General features: G+C 42.2%; 1 protein-coding gene across 2 annotated transcripts; it reads left to right on the top strand.

Annotated features, from left to right (window-relative positions):
* On the top strand, positions 452-25,784 carry MTO1 (mitochondrial tRNA translation optimization 1). Of its 2 annotated transcripts, XM_003121409.4 has the most exons (12): positions 452-792; positions 4,888-5,087; positions 5,423-5,540; positions 10,345-10,634; positions 12,678-12,790; positions 12,886-13,076; positions 13,606-13,736; positions 14,639-14,843; positions 15,188-15,359; positions 16,256-16,374; positions 21,566-21,726; positions 25,219-25,783. In XM_003121409.4, exons 1-12 carry the CDS (start codon positions 576-578, stop codon positions 25,375-25,377), a joined length of 2,076 nt encoding a protein of 691 aa, XP_003121457.1. In that variant the 5' UTR covers positions 452-575; the 3' UTR covers positions 25,378-25,783. The 2 variants fall into 2 exon arrangements, with proteins under 2 accessions (XP_003121457.1, XP_020948072.1); XM_021092413.1 differs by lacking the exons at positions 5,423-5,540; positions 10,345-10,634 and having other exon boundaries at positions 453-792; positions 25,219-25,784.

Raw genomic sequence — 26,170 nt, 5'->3', positions numbered from 1 at the left:
GGCTCACATACAGTCACTCCTGCAGCTCTGGTTAAGCAGAAAAAAAAAAAAAATTCAATTCAAAAAAGGCTGGACCTTCGACAGTTGGATTCCCCTAATTAGCCATCATTATTCTTTCATCCACAAATAAATTTGAACTCCTTTTCCAATCTATTCATATTGAGATTCTAGGTTTTTATAAACGAATGTCAAGACGACAGTGTACCAGAAATTTCAAAGAATCTGATAAAGCAAAGTAATCAAACTTGGTTGTAGGTGGCCACCTGGCAACTGGGGCATCAATTCCCTAAAAAGGACAAAAGATGACTGAGTAGGAATCCCTCCAATCCAGAGCCGTAAGTAATCAACTAACCTAGTCAACCAAGAAACAATGTACGTATCCCCAGGACCACCTGCACAACTACCCGCTTTGCCAGAAAAGTCGAGCCCAACTGCCAATCAGCGGCGACGCTGGACGTAGACGTTATACGCCGTGACGTCATAGAAAGATGGCTGCGCCCTGAAGATTTCTTATTTTAAATTTCTGTCCGTCGCTAGTATCCGGTTCTGAGTTTAGACTCTGACTGTTTCCAACCATGTTCTCCCTCCGAGGTTGTGGCCGCCGGGTTGCGGCTTTCCTCATCAAACAGCACCTCCCCTCGGCCGGGTTCAGCGGTGATGGCGCGGCGCCCAGGACTCCTCACTTCGACGTGGTAGTCATTGGTGGAGGACATGCGGGAACCGAGGCCGCCGCCGCGGCCGCTCGGTGCGGCTCCCGGACCCTGCTGCTCACACACCGCGTGGATACGATCGGTGAGTCTTGCGGTGTGGGGCTTACCCTCGGATGCGAGCTGCCAGTGTCCTCCTCCCCCTCCCAGAGCCCGATGTGGGCAGCCTTTACCCTCTCAAGGCTGGTGAAAATCCTACCGTCTGTGGTTTCAGCCTGATTTGTGTTTCGCAGATCCGGAGGGTCCGGGCCAGAATTCTGCACTAGGCTATTCTGTGCACCACGATTGTGCTGTGCTCACAGTAGTAGTTCGTTGGGGGAGGTTGGGGATCGAGGTGCCCAGAGAAAGGGACTAACTATAAGAACACAAGCTGATACCTTATTTCATTGTTGTCATTTGCCCTTAACTAGCCTGTTGCTTTGGTTAAAGAGTGAATTAACATTATTAGTACTTGTTTATGAAATGACTGTTGTGTTATTCTCGAGGTTTTGTGAAGCCCTTTTGGAAAACGATGCTTTTTTTTTTTTTTTTTCTTTTAATGTCTTTTTCTATGGCCGCAGCAGCGGCATGTGGAGATTCCCAGGCTAGGCGTCTAATCGGAGCCATAGCTGCTGGTCTAGGCCACAGCCACAGCCACAGCAACGTGGGATCCCAGCCGCGTCTGCAGCCTTCACCACAGCTCAGGGCAACGCTGGATCCTTAACCCTCTGAGCAAGGCCAGGGATCTAACCCACCACCTCATGGTTCCTAGTCGGATTCCTTAACCACTAAGCCACGACAGGAACTACATGAGGAATGATGCTTTTTTTTTTTTTTTAATTGCATCCACATTCCTAGTGTATGTTTATTCTCCAATTTTGTGCGTAGGACGGTGCTTTTTTTGCGCTTAGCAGGCAATGGCTGGATGGCCCTAAATTAAAGCAGACTCCTCTCTAGCATCATCAGAAATAGCAGTTAAGATATCATGTCTTTACGCATTTTGCTTAAGAGTGAGCAGCGATTGAAGGGTTTGTTAATTATGCTTTATAAAAACTGTTAATAAATCACATACTTGTGTACTGAAATACTTTTTTTTTTTTTTTTTTTTTTTTTGTCTTTTATCTTTTTAGGGCCGCACCCACGAGGCATATGGAAGTTCCCAGCTAGGGGTCAGATCGGAGCTACAGCTGCCAGCCTATGCCATAGCCACAGCAACTCCGGATCAAGCAGCATCTAAGACCTACACCACAGCTCATGGCAACGCTGGATCCTTAACCTACTGAGCAAGGCCAGGGATCGAACTGTGTCCTCATTGATACTAGTCAGGTTCATTAACCGCTGAGACAGGAAGGGAACTCTTGAAATACCTTTTTTAAAACAGCCATTAAGTTTTTTCATTCATTCATTCTTTTGGTGCAGTGAGTTAATGAGTCAGTGTTGTCACTACTGTGGTGTAGGTTGGATCCCTGGCCCAGGAATTTCCACAAACCTGGGGCATGGCCAAAAAAAAAAAATTCAGCTCATAACTGTGGAGAAATACACAGCAATTCTTTTGGAGAAAGGCTGTATGATTACCTGAAAGATTACACCTTGCTCATTATACTTGTTAAAACAAAAACTAGGTACTACCTTTTAATAATAATAATTTTAAAGATCGAATGAACCAAAAAAAAAGTGCTGTTGAATGAAGATGATCATTAAATAGTGTAAGTAATGTAGTTTTGTCAAGGATAAGGGATTCCCATCAAAACCCATATTCATATTTTTTCCTTGGCTGTATTCACAGCATGTGGAAGTTCCCAGGCCAGGAATCAAACCCAAGCTGCTGCAGTCACAATGCCAGATACTTAACCTGCTGAGCCACACAGGAAGTCCAAAACCCACATTCATATTCTCATATCAATACAGTATAATGTAAGTTTTCTTTTTGTTGTTTTTCTTTTTTGGCCCCCCAGAGGCATGTGTAGTTCCTGGGCCAGGGATTAGATCCAAGCTGCAGCTGCAGCAAAACCAGATCCCCAAACCACTCTGCTGGGCCAGGGATCGAACCTGGGTCCCACTGCTCCCAAAACACCACAGATCCCATTGAGCCACAGTAGAATCTCTCTAAGTTTTGTTTTTTGTTTTTTTTTTTTTTTAAATAGGGCCGCACCTGCAGCATATGGAAGTTCCCAGGCTAGGTGTCCTATTGGAGCTGCAGCTGTTGGCTTTTGCCACAGCAACGTAGGATCCACATCTGTGACTTACACTGCAGCTCATAGCAACACTGGATTCGTAATCCACTGAGCGAGGCCAGTGATCGAACCTTCATCCTCATGGATACTAGTTGGGTTCTTAACTCACTGAGCCACAACAGGAACTCCACTAAGTTTTCTATTTAAATGAATAGATATTTCAGAGATATTTTAATAATTCTTAGAAATGAGCTTAGTGAATTACAGTTCTACCTTAAGTCTCATTTTTTTATGGTTATTTGATATAGTGGAGCATCAAGTGTTTCTGCTTTTTCTCAGAAAAATAAGATAGCTTTGGCTTAGAAGGTCAAACTTCCATAAAAATACAGAAAAAAAAATTAATCCTGTTTCAGTTCAGTCATATCATCTGCCAATAATGAAATCAGAGGCAGAAAATCTATTGTTTTATGCTAACCTGGAAAATAATGCCTTTTTGACAGACTTTTTTTTTTTTTTTTTTTTTCATGACAAAAGAGAAAAGTCTAAACCAGACACTGGCAAGTAGGAACAGGAATACCGTGATTACTTGAGAACAATAAAGATTTACCCCTATACTGAGTTTAGGTCACACTCCCCAAACACAAAGCCTCATAGAGAAGCCTATTTACCTAAGTCAATAGTGGATGTATCAGAGGGAGGATTCTTTATCAAAGGAAGGATGGAAATAATCTACCATAGCTGTCATCCTGTTTTTACAATAGGGACACTGAGGTACAGAATATTAGATAACTTGCCAAAAGCACATGGAACTTACAAGTGGTGAACTGATCCAGATCTCTTTTACTCACTCCTGGCCCATGCTTCTAATCACAGCACCATCCAGCCTCTCTCTGGAGACCATTAAAACTTTTGTATGGCTAGATGCCACAGCAGATCCACAGATTGTTGTCACAGCTTTCCCATGCTATGATACCTCCCATAAAAACCTTTGAGGAGTTCCCGTCGTGGCGCAGTGGTTAACGAATCCGACTAGGAACCATGAGGTTGCGGGTTCGGTCCCTGCCCTTGCTCAGTGGGTTAACGATCCGGCGTTGCCGTGAGCTGTGGTGTAGGTCGCAGACGCGGCTCGGATCCCGCGTTGCTGTGGCTCTGGCGTAGGCCGGTGGCTACAGCTCCGATTCAACCCCTAGCCTGGGAACCTCCATATGCCGCGGGAGCGGCCCAAGAAATAGCAACAACAGCAACAACAACAACAACAGACAAAAAGACAAAAGACAAAAAAAAAAAAAAAAAAAAAAAACCTTTGAGGTAACTGCCCAAGTTTAGATGTCAAATAAGATGAGAGGAATTTAAAGAAAAGGTATAAAATGTGAATTCTACATTCAGAAAGCTTATAATTTAATTATTTCTGCAACATAAACATAAAGAAAATAGCAGATGGCATTTATGGAAAACATAATTGATTATGACAGTGAACCACTGCAAAGGCACTTCTTAAAATTATGCTTAATTTGGGAGTTACCATTGTGGTTCAGTGGACTAAGGACCCAACATTGCCTCTGTGCGGATGCAGGTTCAATCCCCATTCTGGCACAGTGGGTTAAGGATCCATTGTTTCCATGGCTACAGTATAGGTCATAGCTGCAGCTCCAATTTGATCCCTGGCCTGGGAATTTCCATATGCCACAGGTACAGCCATAAAAAGAAGAAAAATTAGCTTAATTTGGGAAGGTTTCATAAGGTAAGGAGTTCAAAATCACATTGAAAAGGAAAAGACGACCTAACAAAGAAGTGAAAATGCACAAGGAAAAGTTTCAAAAGAAACTACCAGCAATGGTTTGTCTTCCAGGATGCCCTAAGTAACTCTTGCAGCCCATTGGGAACTCAGCATTTAGTCTTTAGTGTTTGCTTCCAGTTTTTTAATTTTTTATCCCGTGATTCTAGTCACTTGTATAGACATTTCCCTTTCAAGCACCCAAAATGTACAAGATGCTTATATTTATTTTGCTTACGTCTATTCTCTTTAGGTCAGATGTCCTGTAATCCTTCCTTTGGCGGCATCGGAAAGGGGCATTTAATGAGGGAAGTTGATGCCTTGGATGGTCTGTGTTCTCGCATCTGTGACCAGTCTGGTGTACATTACAAAGTATTAAACCGGCGTAAGGGACCAGCTGTTTGGGGTCTGAGAGCTCAAATTGATAGGAATCTCTATAAACAGAACATGCAGGTAAGAACAGGGCACAAAAACAGAAAAGACTAGTGATTTTGGTTTAAGCGTGGGTTTTTTGTTTTTTGGGTTTTTTGGTTGTTTTTTTTTCCCCTGTCTTTTTAGGGCCACACCAGAGGCATATGGAAGTTCCCCTGGCTAGGGGTTGAATCGGAGCTGCAGCTTCCAGCCTACACCACAGCTCACAGCAATGCTGGATCCTTAACTCACTGAGTAAGGCCAGGGCTCCAACCCACATCCTCATGGATACTATTTGGATTTGTTACCACTGAGGCACAACAGGAATTCCCATGATTGTTTAACTTAATGTTTCAACTTGCATTCTCCTTCAACAGAAAGAAATCCTAAATACACCACTGCTTACTGTCCAGGAGGGGGCTGTAGAAGATCTCATTCTCACAGAACCTGAGCCTGAGCGCACCGGGAAATACCGTGTCTGTGGTGTTGTTTTGGGTATGTCCTATTTATAGGTGATAATAATATCACACTTCATATGAGAAATTGACTTTGAGCTGAGTATGGAGATGTTTTGCATATTTTAGGAAAATGTGTTTTCTCTTCATGGATGGGGGAAGCTATATTAAAAACCATATTTCTCCTTTTTTTTTAGGGCCACACCCACAGCATATGGAAGTTCCCAGACTAAGGGTCAAATCAGAGTCACAGCTGCTGGTCTACACCACAGCTCACAGCAACGCCAGGTCCTTAACCCACTGAACAAGGCCAGGGATCAAACCTTCCTCCTCATGGATGCTAGTCAGGTTCATTTCTGCTGAGCCATGATGGGAACTCCCCAATACCGGACTTTATAGCCTGCATAATTTTGTATTTTCCTCCTGGTAATTCTGTGGTAATTTTATTTTCCTTAGTTCTGACTTTAAATATTTTTAATTCAGGAGTTCCCGTGGTGGCGCAGTGGTTAACGAATCCGACTAGGAACCATGAGGTTGCGGGTTCAGTCCCTGCCCTTGCTCAGTGGGTTAATGATCCGGCGTTGCTGTGAGCTGTGGTGTAGGTTGCAGACGCGGCTCAGATCCCGAGTTGCTGTGGCTCTGGCGTAGGCCAGTGGCTACAGCTCCGATTCGACCCCTAGCCTGGGAACCTCCATATGCCGCGGGAGCAGCCCAAGAAATAGCAAAAAGACAAAAAATATGTATATATTTTTAATTCATATTTTTACAAGATTATTAAGTATGTATTTTACTTGAGTATTCAGTATTATGTATTAATTTTTAAATCAAAATAACACAGGCAAGTAATTTTTACACAAGTAGAATTTAAGTTTGTTCAGAAAAACAATTTATCTCTATTCTCTCCCTCTACAGACTTAACCACTTGAGCTTTTTCACTTTCACTGAAAACTCTGATTGGAGGATTTGTGTGTGGATGGTTAATTTTATTGCTTGACCAACTCTATAGTCTGGTGATTAAGGATTGAACTAGGCTTTTTGTTGGGGAACATCACAAACATTGATGTCTCTTAGTCCTCCGGAGAAAAATTTATCTTCTGGCAGGGACTTTTGGCTGCCTGCTAGCATTCTGGGAACATCATGGTAGGAGGGCTGTGCTAGAGAATCTCAGCATTTAAAATACAGATCTTGGGAGTCCCCATTATAGCTCACTGGTAACGAACCAGACTAGTATCCATGAGGATGTGGGTGTGATCCCTGGCCTCAGTGGGTTGAGGATTCAGCATTGCCGTGAGCTGTGGTGAAGGTCTCAGACACAGCTTGGATCCTGCGTTGCTGTGGTTGTGGTGCAGGCCAGCAGCTGTAGCTCTAATTGGACCCCTAGCCTGGGAACTTCATATGCCACAGGCGTGGCCCTAAAGACAAAACATAAAATAAAATACAAACCTTGATGCTGAGACCAGCTCAGCAGGTGAGGGCTGAAGAACAGGTGCGAAACTTAAGAAAAAGTTAACTTAAAACAAGACACAGAGACATTCACCTTAATTAAAGGTGGGAACAGGGGAGACTCAAGGTCTCAGGGACCAAGAGCCCCGCCTCAAGAAACCACGCTGCTTTTATTGTGCTCTTTAGGTTTACATCAAGTGAGGAGGGGGCTGTAGGTGCAGGATATAGTTCTTTTATTATTTTAAAAGTCACATAGGAGTTCCCGTCATGGTTCAGTGGTTAATGAATCTGACTAGAAACCGTGAGATTTCAGGTTCGATCCCTGGCCTCGCTCGGTGGGTTAAGAATCATCATTGTGCTTCCAGCAGTGTGCCTATCTGCAGCCAGGTTGCCTAGGTTTGCACCTCGTTCTCCTTGCTGGTACCTATCCCACTAAGGACTCCTCATAAACCCCCTGGGGCCATGAGGCTCCTCTTTCTCTTATTCTAATAGGACATATCATGCTGTGCAAATGGCGTGCCTATCTGCACTGGTCCGGCATGCCTAGACCAACGCATCATGTCCTCATTCAGCTGACCATATGAATAACCTATGCCTTTTGGTCTTTGTTCGTAAGCTTAAGTTATTTACCAGCACTGCAGTGGTTTTTCAAGCAGGAATTTAGGGTAAAGGTAAAGCAGAACAAGATGGAGTTTTCAACATAGAAAACAGAAGCAGAGAGGCTAAGGAAAGATTGTAGAAACATGTCTCCCAACACTTTGACTTCTTTTCCATGTTTTAAATTACCTTTTTATAGATTTACAAGGTTTTTCAAATGGGGACTATATATACAGGGTAAACAGTTTCAAGGGCATGAAAGAAGGTAGAGTAACAGGTGATCACGCTCTCATCTTGTACCCCAGGCAGCCAGTTTCCTTCTTCAGGAGCATTTCTAGTCTCTGGTGTGGTCTTTCTGTCTGTGCATTGATATGGATCTTCATGCGTAAGTATATCTCCATCATAAATATATATATATATAATATATTTCCCACAAACACACATAGCATGTTGTACATACTGTTCTGTACTATACTTTTTTTACCCCAACCACTTAATCTGTGTTTGCTTTGCTTTAGAGAACTGTGTTTCTTTCTTTTTTTCATCTTTTTTTTTTGCTATGTTTCTTTCTTAAAAGTTTATGGTTTTGTTCTGTGATTACCTTGATAACTATGATTCTTGTGTAATATACTTAATCTTCTCTTTTTTCTGTCAGTGTTTACTGACTTCCCTATGTGAATAGTTACTAGCTTTATTTTCCTTTTCCTTGCCTCCTCTCCGGATTTGATAATTACATTGCTTTATTAGTGGAGATTTTTATACTTTTAAATTATTTGTACTTCTCTTACTTAATTTTGTATCCTCAAATGCTATTCTTTAGACCCTGTCTATTTTATGGGCCCAACAATACAATTTTTTAATTAAATTTTTTCATTCAAGTATAGTTGATTTACGTTTCGGGCATACAACAAAGTGATTCAGTTATACATGCACACATACACATTCTTTTTCAGAATCTTTTCCATTATAGATAACTAACAATGCAGTTTTTTATTGTAAAATGTACATAACATAAAATTTGCCATTTTAGCCTTTTTTTTTTTTTTTTTTTTTGCTTTTTAGGGCTGCACCCAAGGCATATGGAGGTTCCTAGGCTAGGGGTCCAATAGAGCTACAGCTGCCAGCCTACAGCACAGCCACAGCAACACAGGATCCAAACCACGTCTGCGACTTACACCACAGCTCATGGCAATGCCAGATCCATAACCCACCAAGTGAGGCCAGGGATTGAACCCACAACCTCATGGTTCCTGGTCCCATTTGTTTCCACTGCGCCATGACGGGAACTCCTAGCCAGTGGGTTTTTTTTTTTTTTTTTTTTTTTTTTTTTACAGCCACACCTGCAGGATATGGAAGTTCTCAAGCCAAGGGTCTAATCAGAGCTGTGGCTGGGGTCTACACCGCAGCCATGGCAACACCAGATCTGAGGCACATCTGCGACCTACACCATAGCTTACTGCAACACCAGATCCTTAACCCACTGAATGAGGCCAAGGACCGAACCCACATCCTCACAGAGACAATATTGGGTCCTTAACCCACTGAACCACAATGGAAACTCCCATTTTAGCTGCTTTTGGTTTGGTTTGGTTTGGTTTTGCTTTTTAGGGCTGCACCTACAGCATGTGGAAGTTCCCAGGCTGGGGATCGAATCAGAGCTACAGCTGCTGCCCTGCAGTATGGCCACAGCAACACGGGATCCGAGCTGTGTCTGTGACCTACCTGGCATTTTAGCTATTTTTAAGTGTACAATTCAGCACCAGTAAGTACATTCACAGTGCTGTGCAGCTGTCACCACGCTCCATTTCCAGAACTTTTGCATCATCTTAAATTGAAATTTTGTACCCATTAAACAGTAACTCCCTCTTACCCAAAGAATTAGCCTACATTTTCTTATAAGGTAGATCTGTCTGCAGACAGACCTTTATATGCAGATTTCAACTCTTTCTCTCTCTTTCTCTCAGTGAAGCCCACAGTTCATTCCTCCATTCTTTACATTTAGTCCTCTAGCTTCTGAGCCTTCGCAGAGCAGGTCACTTCACTCTCAGCAGGTTCTTGATTTACAGCCTCCTCTCTGCTAGAACATTTATCACTCTTAAAAACACTTTCTGTCTCGAAAATATTTTGAAATCTGTCATTTTTGACAAGTTCTTTCCCATTACTTGTCCCTGTGATTTTATGTCTTTTTTGTCCCTTTATTTCATTTTCTTGGAGTTTCAGGAGAGAGGAGAAATCAGAGGAGGTAGTCTGTCATATTTAACCGGAAGTCTAAAATTAATTAATTTAAAAAATTAACTGAGGAGTTCCCGTTGTGGCTCAGAGGTTAATAAACCTGACTAGCATCCATGAGGATGCAGGTTTGGTCCTTGACCTCACTCAGTGGGTTAAGGATCCGGCATTGCCGTGAACTGTGGTATAGGTCACAGATGCGGCTCACATCCTGAGTTGCTGTGGCTCTGGTGTAGGTCAGCGGCTACAGCTCTGATTCATCCCCTAGCCTGGGAACCTCCATATGCCATGGGTGTGGCCCTAAAAAGACAAAAGACAAAAAATAATAATAACTGAGACTAATTCAGTGCTAACAGATTTTAGGACCATGTGTATTAGTGATAACATTATGCTCTCCATCCTAGCTTTCTGGGAGTCTTGAGATTGAGAATATATAGCCTTCCTACTAATTCAAAATCTTTTTCAAGTTTCTAAAGATGAAATTTTTCTATAGTTCTACTACAGAATTGTCGCATTCCAGTTTGATCAATGGTAACAATTCGAATGTGTACTTTATTTTCTTTCCTGTCCTGCAGTGGATGGAAACACAGTGTATGCAGACAGCGTGGTTCTTACTACAGGCACATTTCTGAGAGGTGTGATTGTCATAGGATTGGAGACGCATCCAGCAGGACGTTTAGGAGATCAGCCTTCCGTAGGGTTGGCTCAGACTCTGGAGAAGTTGGGGTTTGTGGTGGGAAGACTGAAGACTGGGACTCCACCCCGAATTGCCAAAGAGTCCATTAATTTCAGCATTCTAAACAAGCAGACACCTGATAATCCATCCATACCATTCAGCTTTATGAATGAGACAGTATGGATTAAGGTGAGATAATTTATGGAAATTTGGCTATGAACAGAGGATATAGACTAAGAGTAAGTTTCAGAGATCACAACCCTTTACCTCTGAATACTTCAGTCTGTAGCACAAAGACAGCATGTAGAAGTTCCCAGGCCAGAGAACAAACCTGCACTACAGCATTCACAACACTGGATCCTTAACCCACTGAGCCACAAGGGAACTCCAGTGGTTATTTCTCTTTAATCTGAAATGGAGACAAAAAGACCAAAAAAAAAAATATACATATATATATAAAATATATCTTTTGACTTTTTTTTTTTTTTTTTTTTGCTTTTTAGGGCCACACTTGAGGCATATGGAGGTTCCCAGGCTAGGGGTCAAATTGGAGCTACAGCCACCAGCCTACACCACAGCCATAGCAACGCCAGATCCACGTCATGTCTGCGGCCCACACCAGAGTTCACTGCAACGCCACATCCTTAACCCACTGAGCGAGGCCAGGGATCAAACTCACAACCTTATGGTTCCTAGTCGGATTCGTTTCCACTGCACCACAACAGGAACTCCCCTTTTCACATTCTTGTTTCATGTTTCCGCAAAGCTTTGTTCTTGCTAAGTTTTAAAGCCACGGTCCCAGACATCACATGTCATTCAGAAATACTTTGGTGTTTGTCTTTAATAGAGAAGAATTTTATTTGTTTATTTATTCTGGCCATGCCCACGGCATATGGAAGTTCCTGGGCCAAGGATGTACCCATGTCACAGCATTGGCAACACCAGGTCCTTAACCTGCTGCACCACCTTGGAACTCCCAGAAAAGAGCTTTGTAAAAATCAACCATGGGTAGTTCCTGCTGTGGCACAGTGGGTTAAGGATGTGAGTTGTTGCTGTGGTAGCGCGGGTTCGATACGTGGCCCAGAATAGTGGGTTATGGATCTGGCATTGCTGCACCTATAGGCAGGTAGCAGCTACAGTTGGGATTCACTCCCTGGCTGGGGAGCTTCCACATGTTGTGGTTCAGCCACAAGAAAACAGCAACCACAACCACAATACTGTTATGCCTAGCAAAACATAATTTCTTCTTTTTTTTTTTGTTTTTTTTTTGTCTTTTTAGGGCCACACCAGAAGCACATGGAGGTTCCCAGGCTAGGGGTTGAATCGGATCGGACTGTAGCTGCCTGCCTACACCACAGCTGCAGCAATGCAGGATCTGAGCCACATCTGTGTCCTACACCATAGCTCACGGCAACGCTGGATCTTTAACCCACTGGGCAAGGCCAGGAATCAAACTTGCATCCTCCTGGATGCTAGTCAAATTCATTTCAGCTGAGCTACGATGGGAACTCCCTACAGTTGTTTTTAAATATTTATTTTAAACAGTTTTTACATTTGTTTTATTTGAGCTACGGCTTGAATGAGGCGCACACATTGCCTTGGATAATAGGTCTCATTATATATTCTCCTTTTTAAAAAACTTTGGAAGAAGTGGAGTCGTTTCTTATATGGATTTTCTACATTCTTTGTCTGATTTCTGCCCCTTTGGTTTCTTTTTTTTTTTTTTTTTTTTTTTGTCTTTTTGCTATTTCTTGGGCTGCTCCCACGGCATATGGAGGTTCCCAGGCTAGGGGTTGAATCGGAGCTGTAGCTACTGGCCTACGCCAGAGCCACAGCAACGTGGGATCCGAGCCACGTCTGCAACCTACACCACAGCTCACAGCAACGCCGGATCATTAACCCACTGAGCAAGGGCAGGGACCGAACCCACAACCTCATGGTTCCTAGTCGGATTCGTTAACCACTGCGCCACGACGGGAACTCCCCCTTTGGTTTCTTAAACATGTTCCTGCATCCCACATGTTCCCTATTAACTGTTCATCTGGAGGCTTGCTTAAATTTAGGTTCATCTTTTGGGGTTTTTTTAGCAATGATACTTCACCATTAGTATTCAGCATTGTGCATACATTTAATGTCTGTAAAAGTAACTTAATATCATGTTTGGAATTTATTTGAACAAGAGGCAAACTAATAGAGAACCAAAGCAGTGTTGTACCTGATCTTATGTTGTAGCCAGAAGATCAGCTGCCATGTCACTTGACTCACACCAACCCTCGTGTGGATGAGATTGTCCTCGAGAACCTTCACCTTAACTGTCACGTTAAGGAGACTACAAGAGGACCCAGGTAGGGACAAAATATCAGTGCCCTTACTGTGGGGAATAAGCCCAACTCTCTTTTCTTTGTTTCATTGAGTTTTAAATTCCAATGTCCTATTCTAGATACTGTCCCTCCATTGAATCCAAGGTTTTGCGTTTTCCAAACCGTCTGCATCAGGTTTGGTTGGAACCTGAAGGCATGGATTCTGACCTCATCTACCCCCAAGGGTTATCTGTGACACTGCCTGCTGAATTACAAGAGAAAATGATCACTTGCATCCGAGGCTTGGAGAAAGCTAAAATGATTCAGCCAGGTAAAGAAAATGCCAGCTGTCATTCACTCAGCTCAGCATTGCTTAGCAGACAGCAAGATCTTAGCTACAGTTAGATTGTCAGGAGTCTCAGAAGACAAAGTCAAGTGCATTTAAAATGATCTGTTTTTGTAGTTTGTGCTGTGGCTAAGAATCCAACTGCAGTGGATCCGGTCACTGTGAAGATGCTAGTTCAATTCTCGGTGGGCACAGTAGGTTAAGGATCTGGCTTTGCTGCAACTGTGGTGTTGGAACTTTATTTGCCATGGGTATGGCCATAATGTATATTTTTTTTAAAGTCTTCATTTTGGAAGTTTTCTGTTTGTTTTTTGGTTTTTCTGGCTGTACCCGCAGCGTGCAGAAATTTCCAGGCCAGGGATCAAACCTGCATCACAGCAGTGACACCAGGTCCTTAACCGGCTGAGTCACCAGGGAACTCCTAGATGAGCATTTAATGATGATCTTTGCATCTCTACCTCAAAGCAAATCCCGAGCTGTTTTACTTATTTTGCACCATTTTTTCTTTGGCCAGGCTATGGTGTTCAGTATGATTATTTAGATCCCCGTCAGATCACTCCATCTCTCGAGACGCACTTGGTGCAGCGCCTCTTCTTTGCTGGACAGATAAATGGCACTACTGGTTATGAGGAAGCTGCAGCTCAAGTAAGAGGTCATTCAGATGTTACCATAAATAAACAAGCATTATTTAACTTGTATCCCTCCCCTTGACATCTGTTAGAACCAGATATGTTATGATAACTAGATATAGAGCTTGGATACAGCTCATAATGACTTCCATTTCAGAATATATGGGAGTGGCTACTGTATACAACAGGATTTTGAAAACACTGTGCCTTTATTGCTCTTTTCTGAGCTCTAATCTTATAGCATATTTGAAGGTTTGTTGTATTGCTTCTGAAATTTAAACAAAAGAAAATATAGTTCTTTTTCCTTTTGGAGGCTGCACCTGTGGCATATGGATATCCCTGAGCCAGGGACTGAACCTATGCCACAGCAGCAACCCACGCCACAGCAGTGACAATGCTGGATCCTTAACCCTCTGCACTAGCAGAGAAGTCTGAAAATTTAGTTCTTTTAACCTAACTTTATTGAAATTTACCCCATTATTCCATTTTCTTAAAAAAAATTATTTACTTAAGATTTTTATTTTTTCTGTTACAGTTGATTTACAATGTTATGTCAATTTCTGCTGTACAGCAAAGTATTCCTTTTTAAGCTATGTTATGTTTAAGGAAGTTACGTTATTTTTACTTATAAGTGGGAGAAGTCTAGAAAAGTCTTACAGGTGGATTTTTTTAGAAGATTAGTCACCTAGTCTTATCAGGAATATTAGATATTTTGAAAACAATGAATCACAGGATTCTAAAGTGATACATTAACCATATTTGGTTTCTGAGTATGGACCAATGTTTTCTGTCTCTGTTCCAGACCTTCCAGTCAGTGCTTGCTTTCCTTACCTCCATGCCATCTTTCCCAAGTAGTGTCTGATTAGGTGGCTTTGTTCTGTTCAGAATAGCCTTTTAAACACCTCAGTCCTCTTGTAGGGCATCATGGCTGGAATCAATGCAAGTCTTCGGGTCAGATGCAAGCCTCCTTTTGTCATTAGCCGCACAGAAGGCTACATAGGAGTTTTGATTGACGACCTCACAACACTGGGCACCAATGAACCTTACCGCATGTTTACCAGCAGAGCTGAGTTCCGCTTGTCGCTGCGCCCTGATAACGCTGACAACAGGCTCACATTCCGAGGTAACTTCCCCAAGTCCTGCAGCCAGTTTTCTTCTCTTTTAAAACCTCTTTCAGAGTTCCTTTGTGGTTCAGCAGGTTACGAACCTGACTAGTATCCATGAGAATGTGGGTTTGATCCCTGGCCTCACTCAGTGGGTTAAGGATCCAGTGTTGCCATGAGCTGTGGCCTCTGTTGCAGACATGGCTTGGATCCTGCATTGCTGTGGCCGTGGCGTAGGCCAGCAGCTACAGCCCCAATTCGACTCCTAGCCTGGGAACTTACATGTGCTATGGGTGCAGCACTAAAAACCAAAAAATAAATAAATAAAACCTCTTTCATTATAGCATCTCTTTCTTCCTTCTAGGGTATAAGGAAGCTGGCTGTGTGTCCCAACAACGATATGAGAGAGCTTCTTGGATGAAGTCTTCTTTAGAAGAAGGCATTTCTGTGCTAAAATCTATTGAGTTTTCAAGTTCCAAATGGAAAAACTTAATCCCAGAGGCTTCTATAAGTATTGGTAAAAGTGTACCTCTCAGGTATGCATTTTTAATTAAAACCTCTCTTACTTTTCCGCACTTATGGCCATACCCATGGCATACGGAAGTCTGTGGACCAGGGACTGAGACCAAGCTTTGGCCTACACTGGATCCTTTGATCCCTGGCCTCAAAAAGTTTTGCATGCTGCAATTGCAGCCAAAAAAAAAAAAGCTTTTCAAAAATGACGGCTATTTTATGGAGTGCCTGCCGTGGCTCAGTGGAAACAAATCTGATTAGTATCCATGAGGACACAGGTTCAATGCCCGGCCTCACTCAGTGGGTTAAGGATCCAGCATTGCTGTGAGCTGTGGTGCAGGTCACAGACGCTGCTTGGATCTGATGTTACTGTGGCTGTGGTGTAGGCCAGCAGCTGCAGCTCCAATTCAACTGCTTAGCCTGGGAACCTCCATATGCCAGGGGTGTGGCCCTAAAAAGACAAAAAAAAAATGAGTTTTTTATACACACACACACACACACACATATATATATACACACACACACACATACACACACACATACATTAATATGCATATATCATGGCCACACCCATGGCATATGGAAGTTCCCAAGCCAGGTATTGAATCCCAGCCAAAGCTGCAACTTCCGCAGCAACTCAAGCAGCTACTGTTGGATTATTAACCCACTGTACAACAAGGGGAACTCCAAAACCTTTCTTACTTTTTACAGCAAAGTGAAATCATTTTAGAGACATTACCTCTAGATCTCCTACTTGGACATTTTAAATGAATGTAGCTGTTGTGTTTGGCTTCTTTTCAAAGTCCTCTAGATGTAACTTATCTTTTTATTCACTCTTAAAAATATATATGATTCTAAAATACTATTTTTATTTTTTATTTAGTTTTCCTGTGTTAATGAAACCTTCTTATCTCCTCAGAGCTCTTGATGTTCTGAAGTACGAGGAAGTTGACATGAAGTCATTGGCCAAGGCTGTTCCAGAGCCCTTGAAGAAGTACAGCAAGTGTAGAGAGCTAGCCGAAAGACTGAAAATAGAAGGTAGAAAATACCGTTTTACTTTAGGGTGTCGGTCTGCTCTTTTCTATTTGTGCAAACTGAATGGATGGCACGCCCATGAAGAGCTCTGTGTCAAAAGGAGCCACTATTACTATAGGACCAGAGTAAGATATAAGCTCTGATCACTCAGACTAGGGTCCCCAGCTGGCAGCATATTACAGCCATGGGAGCCAGGTGGGTTCGCAGAATCTCAGGCTCCAGCCTAGACCCACTGAGTGAGCATCTGCCTTTTAGCACAATCCCTAGGTGATTTGTCTGTGTAGTTCGTGTTTGGGAAGTGGTACCGTAGAGCTCTCCTTTAAAACGAGGAAAAAAAAAAAAAAAAGTGGAGTTCCTATTGTGGCTCAGCAGTTAGCCAACCCAACTAGCATCCATGAGGACTCAGGTTCAATCCCTGGCCTCGCTCAGTGGGTTAAGGATCTGACGTTGCCATGAGCTGTGGTGTAGGTCACAGATGCAACTTGGATCTGGCATTGCTGTGGCTGTGGTTTAGGCTGACAGTTATAGCTCCAGTTCAACCCCTAGCCTGGGACCTTGAATGCTGTGGATGCAGCCCTTAAGAAGAAGAAAAAAAATCTTTTTTTTTTTTTTGGCTGCACCCTCAACATTCTGAAGTTCCTAGGCCAGGGATGGAACCCACACCACAGCAGTGACATTAGCCACTGCGGTGACACCAGTTCCTTAACTCGCTGTGCTACAAAGGAACTCCCAAACTTTCTTTTTCTTCCATATAGTGTTCTAATAATGAGAAAAATAATCTTGTCTTTTGCTTTGACATATATTAGAATATTCTTCCATGAACAAGTACTTTATTTTGTATCTGGCAAAGAAATTCATAGTCTGCCCCTGTACATTATAACACATAGTGTGCTCTCATACTCTTGGTCAGTATATTGACCATCAAAGCCACATGTGACTTTTGGAATTGCATTGCATTTTTATTTAAGTTTTTCTTAAATAAAACTTAAATAAACCTGACTAGTATCCATGAGGACATAGATTCAATCTCTGACCTCCCTCAGTGGGTTAAGGATCCAGTGTTGCTGTGAGCTGTGTGTAGGCCAGTAGTTCTAGCTCCACTTTGACCCCTAACCTGGGAACTTCCATATCCTGCTGATGTGGCCCTAAAAAGCAAAAAAAAAAAAAAAAAAAAAAGTCAAACATAAACGAAAATACTGAGAATAACACCAGCTTCTGCATTGTGATAATTTTTCCTCAGATGGAAAATTATGTGGAAAAAAAGGCAGAGAACAGAATGAGATGAGGGAGAAGGGTAGGAAAAGCAGGATAATAATGGACTGTTCAAATAGGAAGGAACTTTAAGCTCCTCGGGGACCAGCGAAGATGGTAAGAATGCTGCATTTCTTCCAGCAGTGGCATTTTCTTTCAGATTCATAGAGGTCTGTCACTTTGCTTTGGCTGCATGTATAGGGTGACCCATCCTTCTTCCAAATGACCAAATATTGTTCTTTGCTAATAGATTTTATTTTTTTTTTTTTCTTTTAGGGCTGCACCTGTGGCATATGGAGGTTCCCAGGCTGGGGGTCAAATCAGAGCTATAGCTGCTGGCCTACACCACAGCCACAGCAACACGAGAGCCAAGCTGCATCTGCAACCTACACCACAGCTCACGGCAGTGCTGCGTCTTTAACCCCTTGCACCCCAAGGGAACTTCCTTAAATTCTATATTTTAAACTTGGTTTACAGTTTTACTTTGCCCAATAGAACATCCAAAATAGTTATTTTTAACTTGTTTATAGGAAACCCTGACTCTAGCCATGGAATAGCTATTTTGCCTTGTTCTTTAAAAACTCTGTCAATATAAAGTATAAATTTATATCCATGGCTTAATAGAACCCACACTAGGTTAAAATATAACATGTATCAGTGGTTTTCAAATCACTGCCTGGATCCTCCACTAGAGGAGTTTCTGAAGGCAGATGTCATTTTCATATTCTTCTTCATACTGTCTCTCATATTTCACTGCATACTTATTTGAAAGATTACATCTTTAACATATACATTACCTTTTCATTTGTGTTCTGTGATCCCATTAAGGGTCTGTTTATTGGAGTTCCCGTTGTGGCACAATGGTTAACGAATCCGACTAGGAACCATGAGGTTGTGGGTTCAATCCCTGGCCTTGCTCAGTGGGTTAAGGATCTGGCGTTGCTGTGAGCTGTGGTGTAGGTCACAGACGCGGCTCAGATCCCAAGGTGCTGTGGCTGTGGCGCAGGCCAGTGGCTAAAGCTCCGATTCGACCCCTAGCCTGGGAACCTCCATATGCTGCGGGAAGCGGCCCTAGAAAAGGCAAAAAGACAAAAAAAAAAAAAAAGAAAAGAAAAGAGTCTGTTTATGAGTCATAAAATGCCTTTTTTTCTTTTTTCTTTTCCTTTTTAGGCCCGCACCTGCAAGATATGGAAGTTCCCAGGCTAGGGGTCAAATAGGAGCTGCAGCTGTCAGCCTTCACCACAGTCACAGCAATGTGGGATCTACCATGTCTGTGACCTACCCCACAGTTCACAGCAATGCTGGATCCTTAACCTGCTGAGTGAGGCCAGGGATCAAACTCAAGTTCTTATGGATACTAGTCAGGTTCATTACCACTGAGCCATGGCGGGAACTCCAAGTCATAAAATTTCATTACATTTTGTACTCATTTGTTATATATTGTGTTAATCCCTTATATTCATTATTTTGTTTGATATTTAATCCTGTCCTATGAAGGATAGGTTTTGGCATTATGTCTTAATTTTACAGATAAGTGATAACTTGCCCAAGGTGAGTGGCAAACTGAGATTTGAACCTAGCATGTCTGACTACAAAGCCTCTACCCCTCACAACTCTCTTTTGTTGTCATAAAGGCCATCCTAAGCCATCTAGTTCAGCCTTTAACATTTCTAGATAAAGCGGCTGAGTCCCAGAAAGATAATGATAGTCAGAGGGTAATTTATTGGTACAGCCAGGCTTGGAGCTGAGATTTTCTGGTTGCCAGTCAAGTCATGGAAGCAGATGCCACCAAAACCCTTAGAGAAAACTTGCTCCCTTAAACAGGACAGAATGACTGCTTCAGTTTAGGTTTCAAATATATTTTTCTAAGAACAGAAGCTTTGATTACAAAATAATTGCTGAATTATTTAACTTCTCTTCTGAATTATAAAACCTTAGTTAAATTATATGTTATCTGGACATGGAAGGCAGACTTGTTTGCCAGGGGGGAATGGGGAACGAGGGGGACAAACAGGGAGTTTGTCGTAGGTGCAGACTGTTAGAAAGGATGGGAAATGGGTCCTGCTGTATAGCACAGAGAACTGCATCCAATCTCTTGGGTTAGAACCTGATGGAAAATGAAGAAAAAGAAAAAAGAATTTGCGGGAGTTCCCCTCACGGCTCAGCGGTAAACAAACCTGACTAGGATCCATGAGGACGAGGGTTTGATCCCTGGCCTCACTCAGTGGGTTAAGGACCCAGCATTGCCATGAGCTCTGATGCAGATCACAGACACATCCCAGATCCCAAGTTGCTGTGGCTGTGATGTAGGCCAGCAGCTGTAGCTCCATTTGGACCCCCAGCCTGGGTACCTCCATATGCCACAGATGCAGCCCTAAAAAAAAACAAATGTGTGTGTATGGATGGCTGGATCACTTTGCTCTGCCGCAGAAATTGAAGAAACATTGTATGTAAATCAACTACACTCTGTAAAAAAAAAAATTATATGTTATCATCCAAGATCTACTGATCTACTTTTGGGGGGGGGCAGGGGGAGCCACCTGTGGCATGTGGAAGTTCCCAGGCCAGGGATCAAACCTGCACCACAACAGTGACAACGCCAGACCCTTAACCTACTGCGCCACAAGTGAACTCTTAAGAAGATCTGCTTTTTGTATTATAGCTTTGGGGAGTTTCCATTGTGACTCAGAGGGTTAAGAACCCAACTAGGGAGTTCCTGTCGTGGCGCAGTGGTTAACAAATCCGACTAGGAACCATGAGGTTGCGGGTTTGATCCCTGGCCTCGCTCAGTGGGTTAAGAATCCAACGTTGCCGTGAGCTGTGGTGTAGGTTGCAGACTCGGCTTGGATCCCGCATTGCTGTGGCTGTGGCATAGGCCAGCAGCTACAGCTTCAATTAGACCCCTGGCCTGGGAACGTCCATATGCCATGGGAGTGGCCCTAGAAAAGGCAAAAAGACAAAAAAAAAAAAAAAAAAAAACCCCAACTAGTATCCATGAGGATGCAGGTTTGCTCCCTGGCCTCACTCAGTGCGTTAAGGATCTGGTGTTGCCATGAGCTGTGGTGTAGGTCGCAGATGTGGCTCGGATCCCATGTTGCTGTGGCTGTGGTGTAGCTACAGCTCCCAATTCCACCCCTAACCTGGCAACTTCCGTGTGCCTCAGGTGCAGCCCTAATAAGAAAATAAAATTATACCTTTGGAGTTCCTTTGTGGTCCAGCAGTTTAAGGATCTAGTGTTGGCACTGCAGTGGCTTGGGTTGCTGCTGTGGCACCAGTTGTCCCTGGCCTAGGAACTTTTACATGCTGTGGGTGTAGCCAAAAAAAAAAAAAAATTATAGCTTATATGGACATAAATTCAGGAAACTGTTTTCTTGGAGAAACGTCTTATCTTTAGGACTTAAATTCAAACCCACAGCCTATTGAAGGAAATGTTCCATCAGAATTTACACTGAGAAGGAAAGCAGTTTCTCCTTGCACTTTTAATTTTCCAGATTTTTAAAATGAAGAGGATATGGAATAAACTACCAGACAGAATGTTGTAGTTAATATGCAAGATACTCCTTTATTTTAGCTTCAATGTCCTAATCTTTGAAAGGGGACATCTATCCTGCTGTACAGCAGAGGGAACTATATCTAATCACTTGTGATGGAACATGATGGAGGATAATGTGAGAAAAAGAGTTTATGTGTATATGTGTGTGTATGTGTGTGTGTGTGTATGTATGACTGGGTCACTTTGCTGTACAGCAGAAATTGACAGAACATTGTAAAGCAACTATAAGAGAAAATAAAAATCTTACAGAAAAAAAAGGGAACATTTATCCTGACTGTCTTGTGGTATTGAGATCGTGCATGCAGAAGCTCTCTAAATTGTATAAAATTATAAAAATGTAAGTTGTTAATATAATCTGAGTATCGTAACATAATTATATTTGTTCACCAGCCACTTATGAAGCAGTATTGTTCCATCAGCAACAAGAAATGAAGGAAGTTCAGCGAGATGAAGCTCTCCGACTACCAGAGGACCTAGATTATTTGACTCTTAGGGATGTGTCCTTGTCCTATGAAGTTCGAGAGAAATTACATTTCAGTCGGCCACAGACGGTAAGAAAACAGGCAGTGATTGGAACAGATTATAAAGAGCTTATCCATTCTAAATGTTACAGTTTGCATTTATTAACCTCAAACTCCCAGTCAGTGCTTTAATATTTATTTATTATTTATTGTCTTTTTAGGGCGACACCCATGGCATATGGAGCTTCCCAGGCTAGGGGTCCAATCAGAGCTATACCTGCCAACCTACACCACAGCCACAGCAATGCGGGATCCAAGCTGCGTCTGTGACCTACACCACAGCTCATGGCAATGCTGTACCCTGTACTCACTGAGCAAGTGGAGCTAGGCCAAAGATCAAACCTGTGTCCTCATGGATGCTAGTTGGGATCATTAACCACCGAACCACGATGGGAACTCCAGTGCCGTAATTTTTAAAACCTAGATTTACAGTGGTCGTGGAACTGTTTTATTTCATCATAAAAATCTTAACCTCTTCTTTTCATATTCTCTTTGTATGGCAGTTGTCAGTATGTTGTTATGAGAGATGGAAAAGCTTAGTCTAAATAAGTAACTGAAAGTCAAGAATTGGGTTGATTATAATTATTCTCTAGTCCCAACCATGTGATAAATCATCAGTTGTATCTATGCATGACCCAAAAGAAACTTCTTTAGGTTAAAATAGAACACATAGGAGTTCCCTTCGTGGCTCAGTGGTTAATGGATCCTACTAGGAACCATGAGGTTGCGGTTCAATCCCTGGCCTCGCTCAGTGGGTTAAGGATCTGGCGTTGCCGTGAGCTATGGTGTAGGTCACAGATGCGGCTCGGATCCTGTGTTGCTATGGATCTGGTGTAGGCTGGCAGCTACAGCTCTGATTAGACCCCTAGCCTGGGAATTTCCATATGCCCCAAGTGTGGCCCTAGAAAAGACAAAAAAATAATAATAAAATAAAATAGAATACATATCAGTGGTTTTCAAATCACTGCTTGGATCCTTCCCTAGGGGTTCCACAGTCTTACCTTGAAGACACTAGGAGGAATAAGGGAGCCAAAGGTCCCCCACCACATTTTCCCATGTGTGTGTTTCCCAAAAAAAAAAATTGATGATGTATTATAGCTTAATGGGCAGCAGGTTGGGGTTTGGGGCTGTGGAAGTGATTCATAAAATAAAGGGACATTTAACAAATCTATGGTCTGCAAAAATTTTTGAAAAAACAATTTTTTTTTTTTTTCTTGTCTTTTGTCTTTTTAGGGACGTGCAAGTGGCATATGGAGGTTCCCAGGCTAGGGGTCGAATCAGAGCTACAGCTGCTAGCCTACGCCACAGCCACAGCAATGCCAGAACCAAACCCCTTCTACGACCTACACCACAGCTCACAGCAATGCCGGATCCTTAACCCACTGAGCGAGGCCAGGGATCGAACCCTCAACCTCATGGTTCCTAGTCGGATTCATTTCTGCTGCGCCATCATGGGAACTCCCTTTTTATTTATTTATTTTTTTTTTTGAAAAAACAATTTTTTTTTTAAGAAAAGAATGATTTGAATATCACTCAACCATTAAAAGGAAAGAAATAATGGCCTTGGCAGCAACACAGATGGACCTAGAAATTATCATGCTAAGTGAAGTTAGACAGTGAGACACCAACATCATATGTTCTCACATGTGGACTCTTTTAAGAACACAATGAACTTCTTTTCAGAAAAGATACTGACTCACAGACTTTGAAAAACTTATGGTTTCCAAAGGAGAGAGGTTGGGGGGGGGGGAAATAGGCTGGGGGTTTGGGATGGAAAAGCTATAAAATTGGGTTGTGATGATTGTTGTACAACTATAAATGTAATAAAATTCATTGAGTTTAAAGAAAAGGATATGAAAGGTTGTTTTTTTTTTTAGTGGATTTGTGGGAAGTTCCCTTGTGGTACAGTGGATTAAGTATCCAGTGTTTTTACTGAAGCAGCTAGGGCCCCTGCTGGGGTGCAGGTTCGATCCTTGATCTGGGAAACTTATACATGTCACAGGCAGGGCCAAAAAAAAATTTTTTTTTGAGTTCCTGTCATGGCACAGCAGAAATGAATCTAACTAGGATCCATGAGGATATGGGTTTGATCCCTGACCTCACTCAGTGGATTAAGGATCCATCGTTGCCATGAGCTGTGGTGTAGGTTGCAGACGCAGCTCGGATCTGGTGTTGCTGTGGCTGTGGTGTATGCTGGTGGCTACAGCTCTGATTTGACCCCTAGCCTGGAAACCTCTATATGCCACAGGTGTGGCCCTAAAAAGCAAAAATAATAATAATATAATTATATTTTTTAAATAAATTTAATTTTTTTAAATTAAAAAAAGGCATGATTTCATCAGCTTAACATAGTATTTAGTAATAGTCATTGTGGAAGGTGGGCAGAGAGGCCTTATATTTTGTAACTATATATCCTGTTAGGTTTTTGTCAAGAGTCACAGACTGCACTGCCCACCATGAGAGCCATTAGCCAAATGTGGCCATTTACATTAAAAGTAAATAAAATAAAAATTCAACTCTTCAGTCATACTAGCCACATTTCCAATGCTGAGTAGCCACAAAAAGCTATTAGCTACCTTACTGGATTTATACAGTGCAGTTGTCATAGAAAATTATCACAGAAAATTTAATTGCACAGCACTGGTCATTGGAATTCAGCTCTTATCCAAAATTCTAAAATACAAAAAGCTCTGACATCTTTGCTACAGACTCATTTGATGGCAGCACAGACCTGAACTGATAGGAGGCCATTAGTCTTTTTTTTTTTTTTTTAGGACTGCACCTGCAGCATATGGAAGTTCCCAAGCTAGAGGTCAAATCGGAGCTGCAGCTGCCAGCCTACACCACAGCCTCAGCAGTACCAGATTCAAGCCACATTTGCAACCTACACCACAGCTCATGTTAACACAGGATCCTTAACCCACTGAAAGAGGCCGTAGATCAAACCTGTGTCCTCATGGAACCTAGTCAGTTTCTTAACCTGCTCAGCCACAGTGGGAACTCCTGAGGCCGTTTGTCTTAATACTACTTAGAATGAATAATCTATACATTTCACTGTAAAAATATGCCACAGAAATACTACTGAGATTAATTACGAAGTGCTGCCCAACACAATGCTAGTGGTGTTAGATTAGTTTAATGAAAAGAAAAATTACTCTAACATCTGCTAGTTATATAACCTTGGACAAATGTCTTTTTTTTTGGCCATGCCTGAGGCATATGGAAGTTCCTGGGTTAGGGATCAAACCTGCACCACTGCAGTGACAGTGCCAGGTCCTTAACCTGGTGTGCCACAAGGGAACTCCTGGGACAAGTTCTCAAATATTTATGAGCCTCAGTTTCTCCTCCGTAAATGAATATATTAATAATAACCACATTTCCTTTATCTGCTTTCTAGAGTTATTTTGAAAGTATCTTTGAAAGTATCTTTGTAAACTGTAACAAAGTGTTACCAGGAGGAAAATAGATTTACTTATATTTGACCTGGTTCATTTATGTTTCTCTTGTGGTATTAATTCATAGATTGGGGCTGCCAGTCGTATCCCTGGAGTGACACCTGCTGCCATCATCAATCTGCTCCGATTTGTGAAGACCACTCAGCAGAGACAAGCAGCTATGAATAGATCACCCCAAACCGATCAACATTTGTGTGATACAGACAAACTTGAGAGACAGTTATAGCTTCCTGTTCATAGAAGACTTTTAATGAACACAAGTGTATAGATAGAGGATAAGAAGTATTTATACTTAGCACCTCTGAAAATAACCCTATTAGGAAGTTCCTGTTGTGGTGCAGTGGAAACAAATCCAACTAGTATCCATAAAAATGCAGGTTTGATCCCTGGCCTCGCTCAGTGGGTTAAAGATCTGGCATTGCCATGAGCTGTGGTGTAGGCTGGCAGTTACAGCTCTAATTTGACCCCTAGACTGGGAACATCCATATGCCATGGGGGTGGCCCAAAAAAAAGAAAAAGAAAATAACCTTACTAGGTTATTATGGCTTTGTCATTAATTTGTAAAGATATTTATAAAGGATTATAATTGTGCTCTTTTGTGTATCCAAAAAAATAAACTCATAATTTAATACTTTTTCGTGCTCTAATACAGTAAGCCTATTACAAGTTTGGGCAGTCTTCATCAAAGAGAGATATAGTGGAACCTGAAGAAAAAAAAAAATCAGCATTCCCACTGTGGTACAGTGGGTTAAGAATCCAGCTGCAGCAGCTTGGGTTGCTGCAGAGGCTTGGTTCAATCCCCGGCCCAGCATAGTGGGTTAAAGTATCCAGCAGTCCCACAGCTGTAGCATAGGTTGCAGCCTTGGCTCAGATTCAGTCCCTGGCCCTGGAACTCACGTGTGCTGCAAGTGCAGCTATTTAAAAAAAAAAATCTCAGCTTGCAGATTTGCCTGCTCATAAGAACTTTGTGCATTAAAGCTCCCCAATCACAATTCTTATCTTTCAGCTTGTTGTTGAAA

The sequence above is a fragment of the Sus scrofa genome, chromosome 1, assembly GCF_000003025.6.
Source record: "Sus scrofa isolate TJ Tabasco breed Duroc chromosome 1, Sscrofa11.1, whole genome shotgun sequence".
Classification (NCBI taxonomy): Eukaryota; Metazoa; Chordata; class Mammalia; order Artiodactyla; family Suidae; genus Sus; species Sus scrofa.
This window is presented reverse-complemented; position numbering and strand designations above follow the sequence as displayed.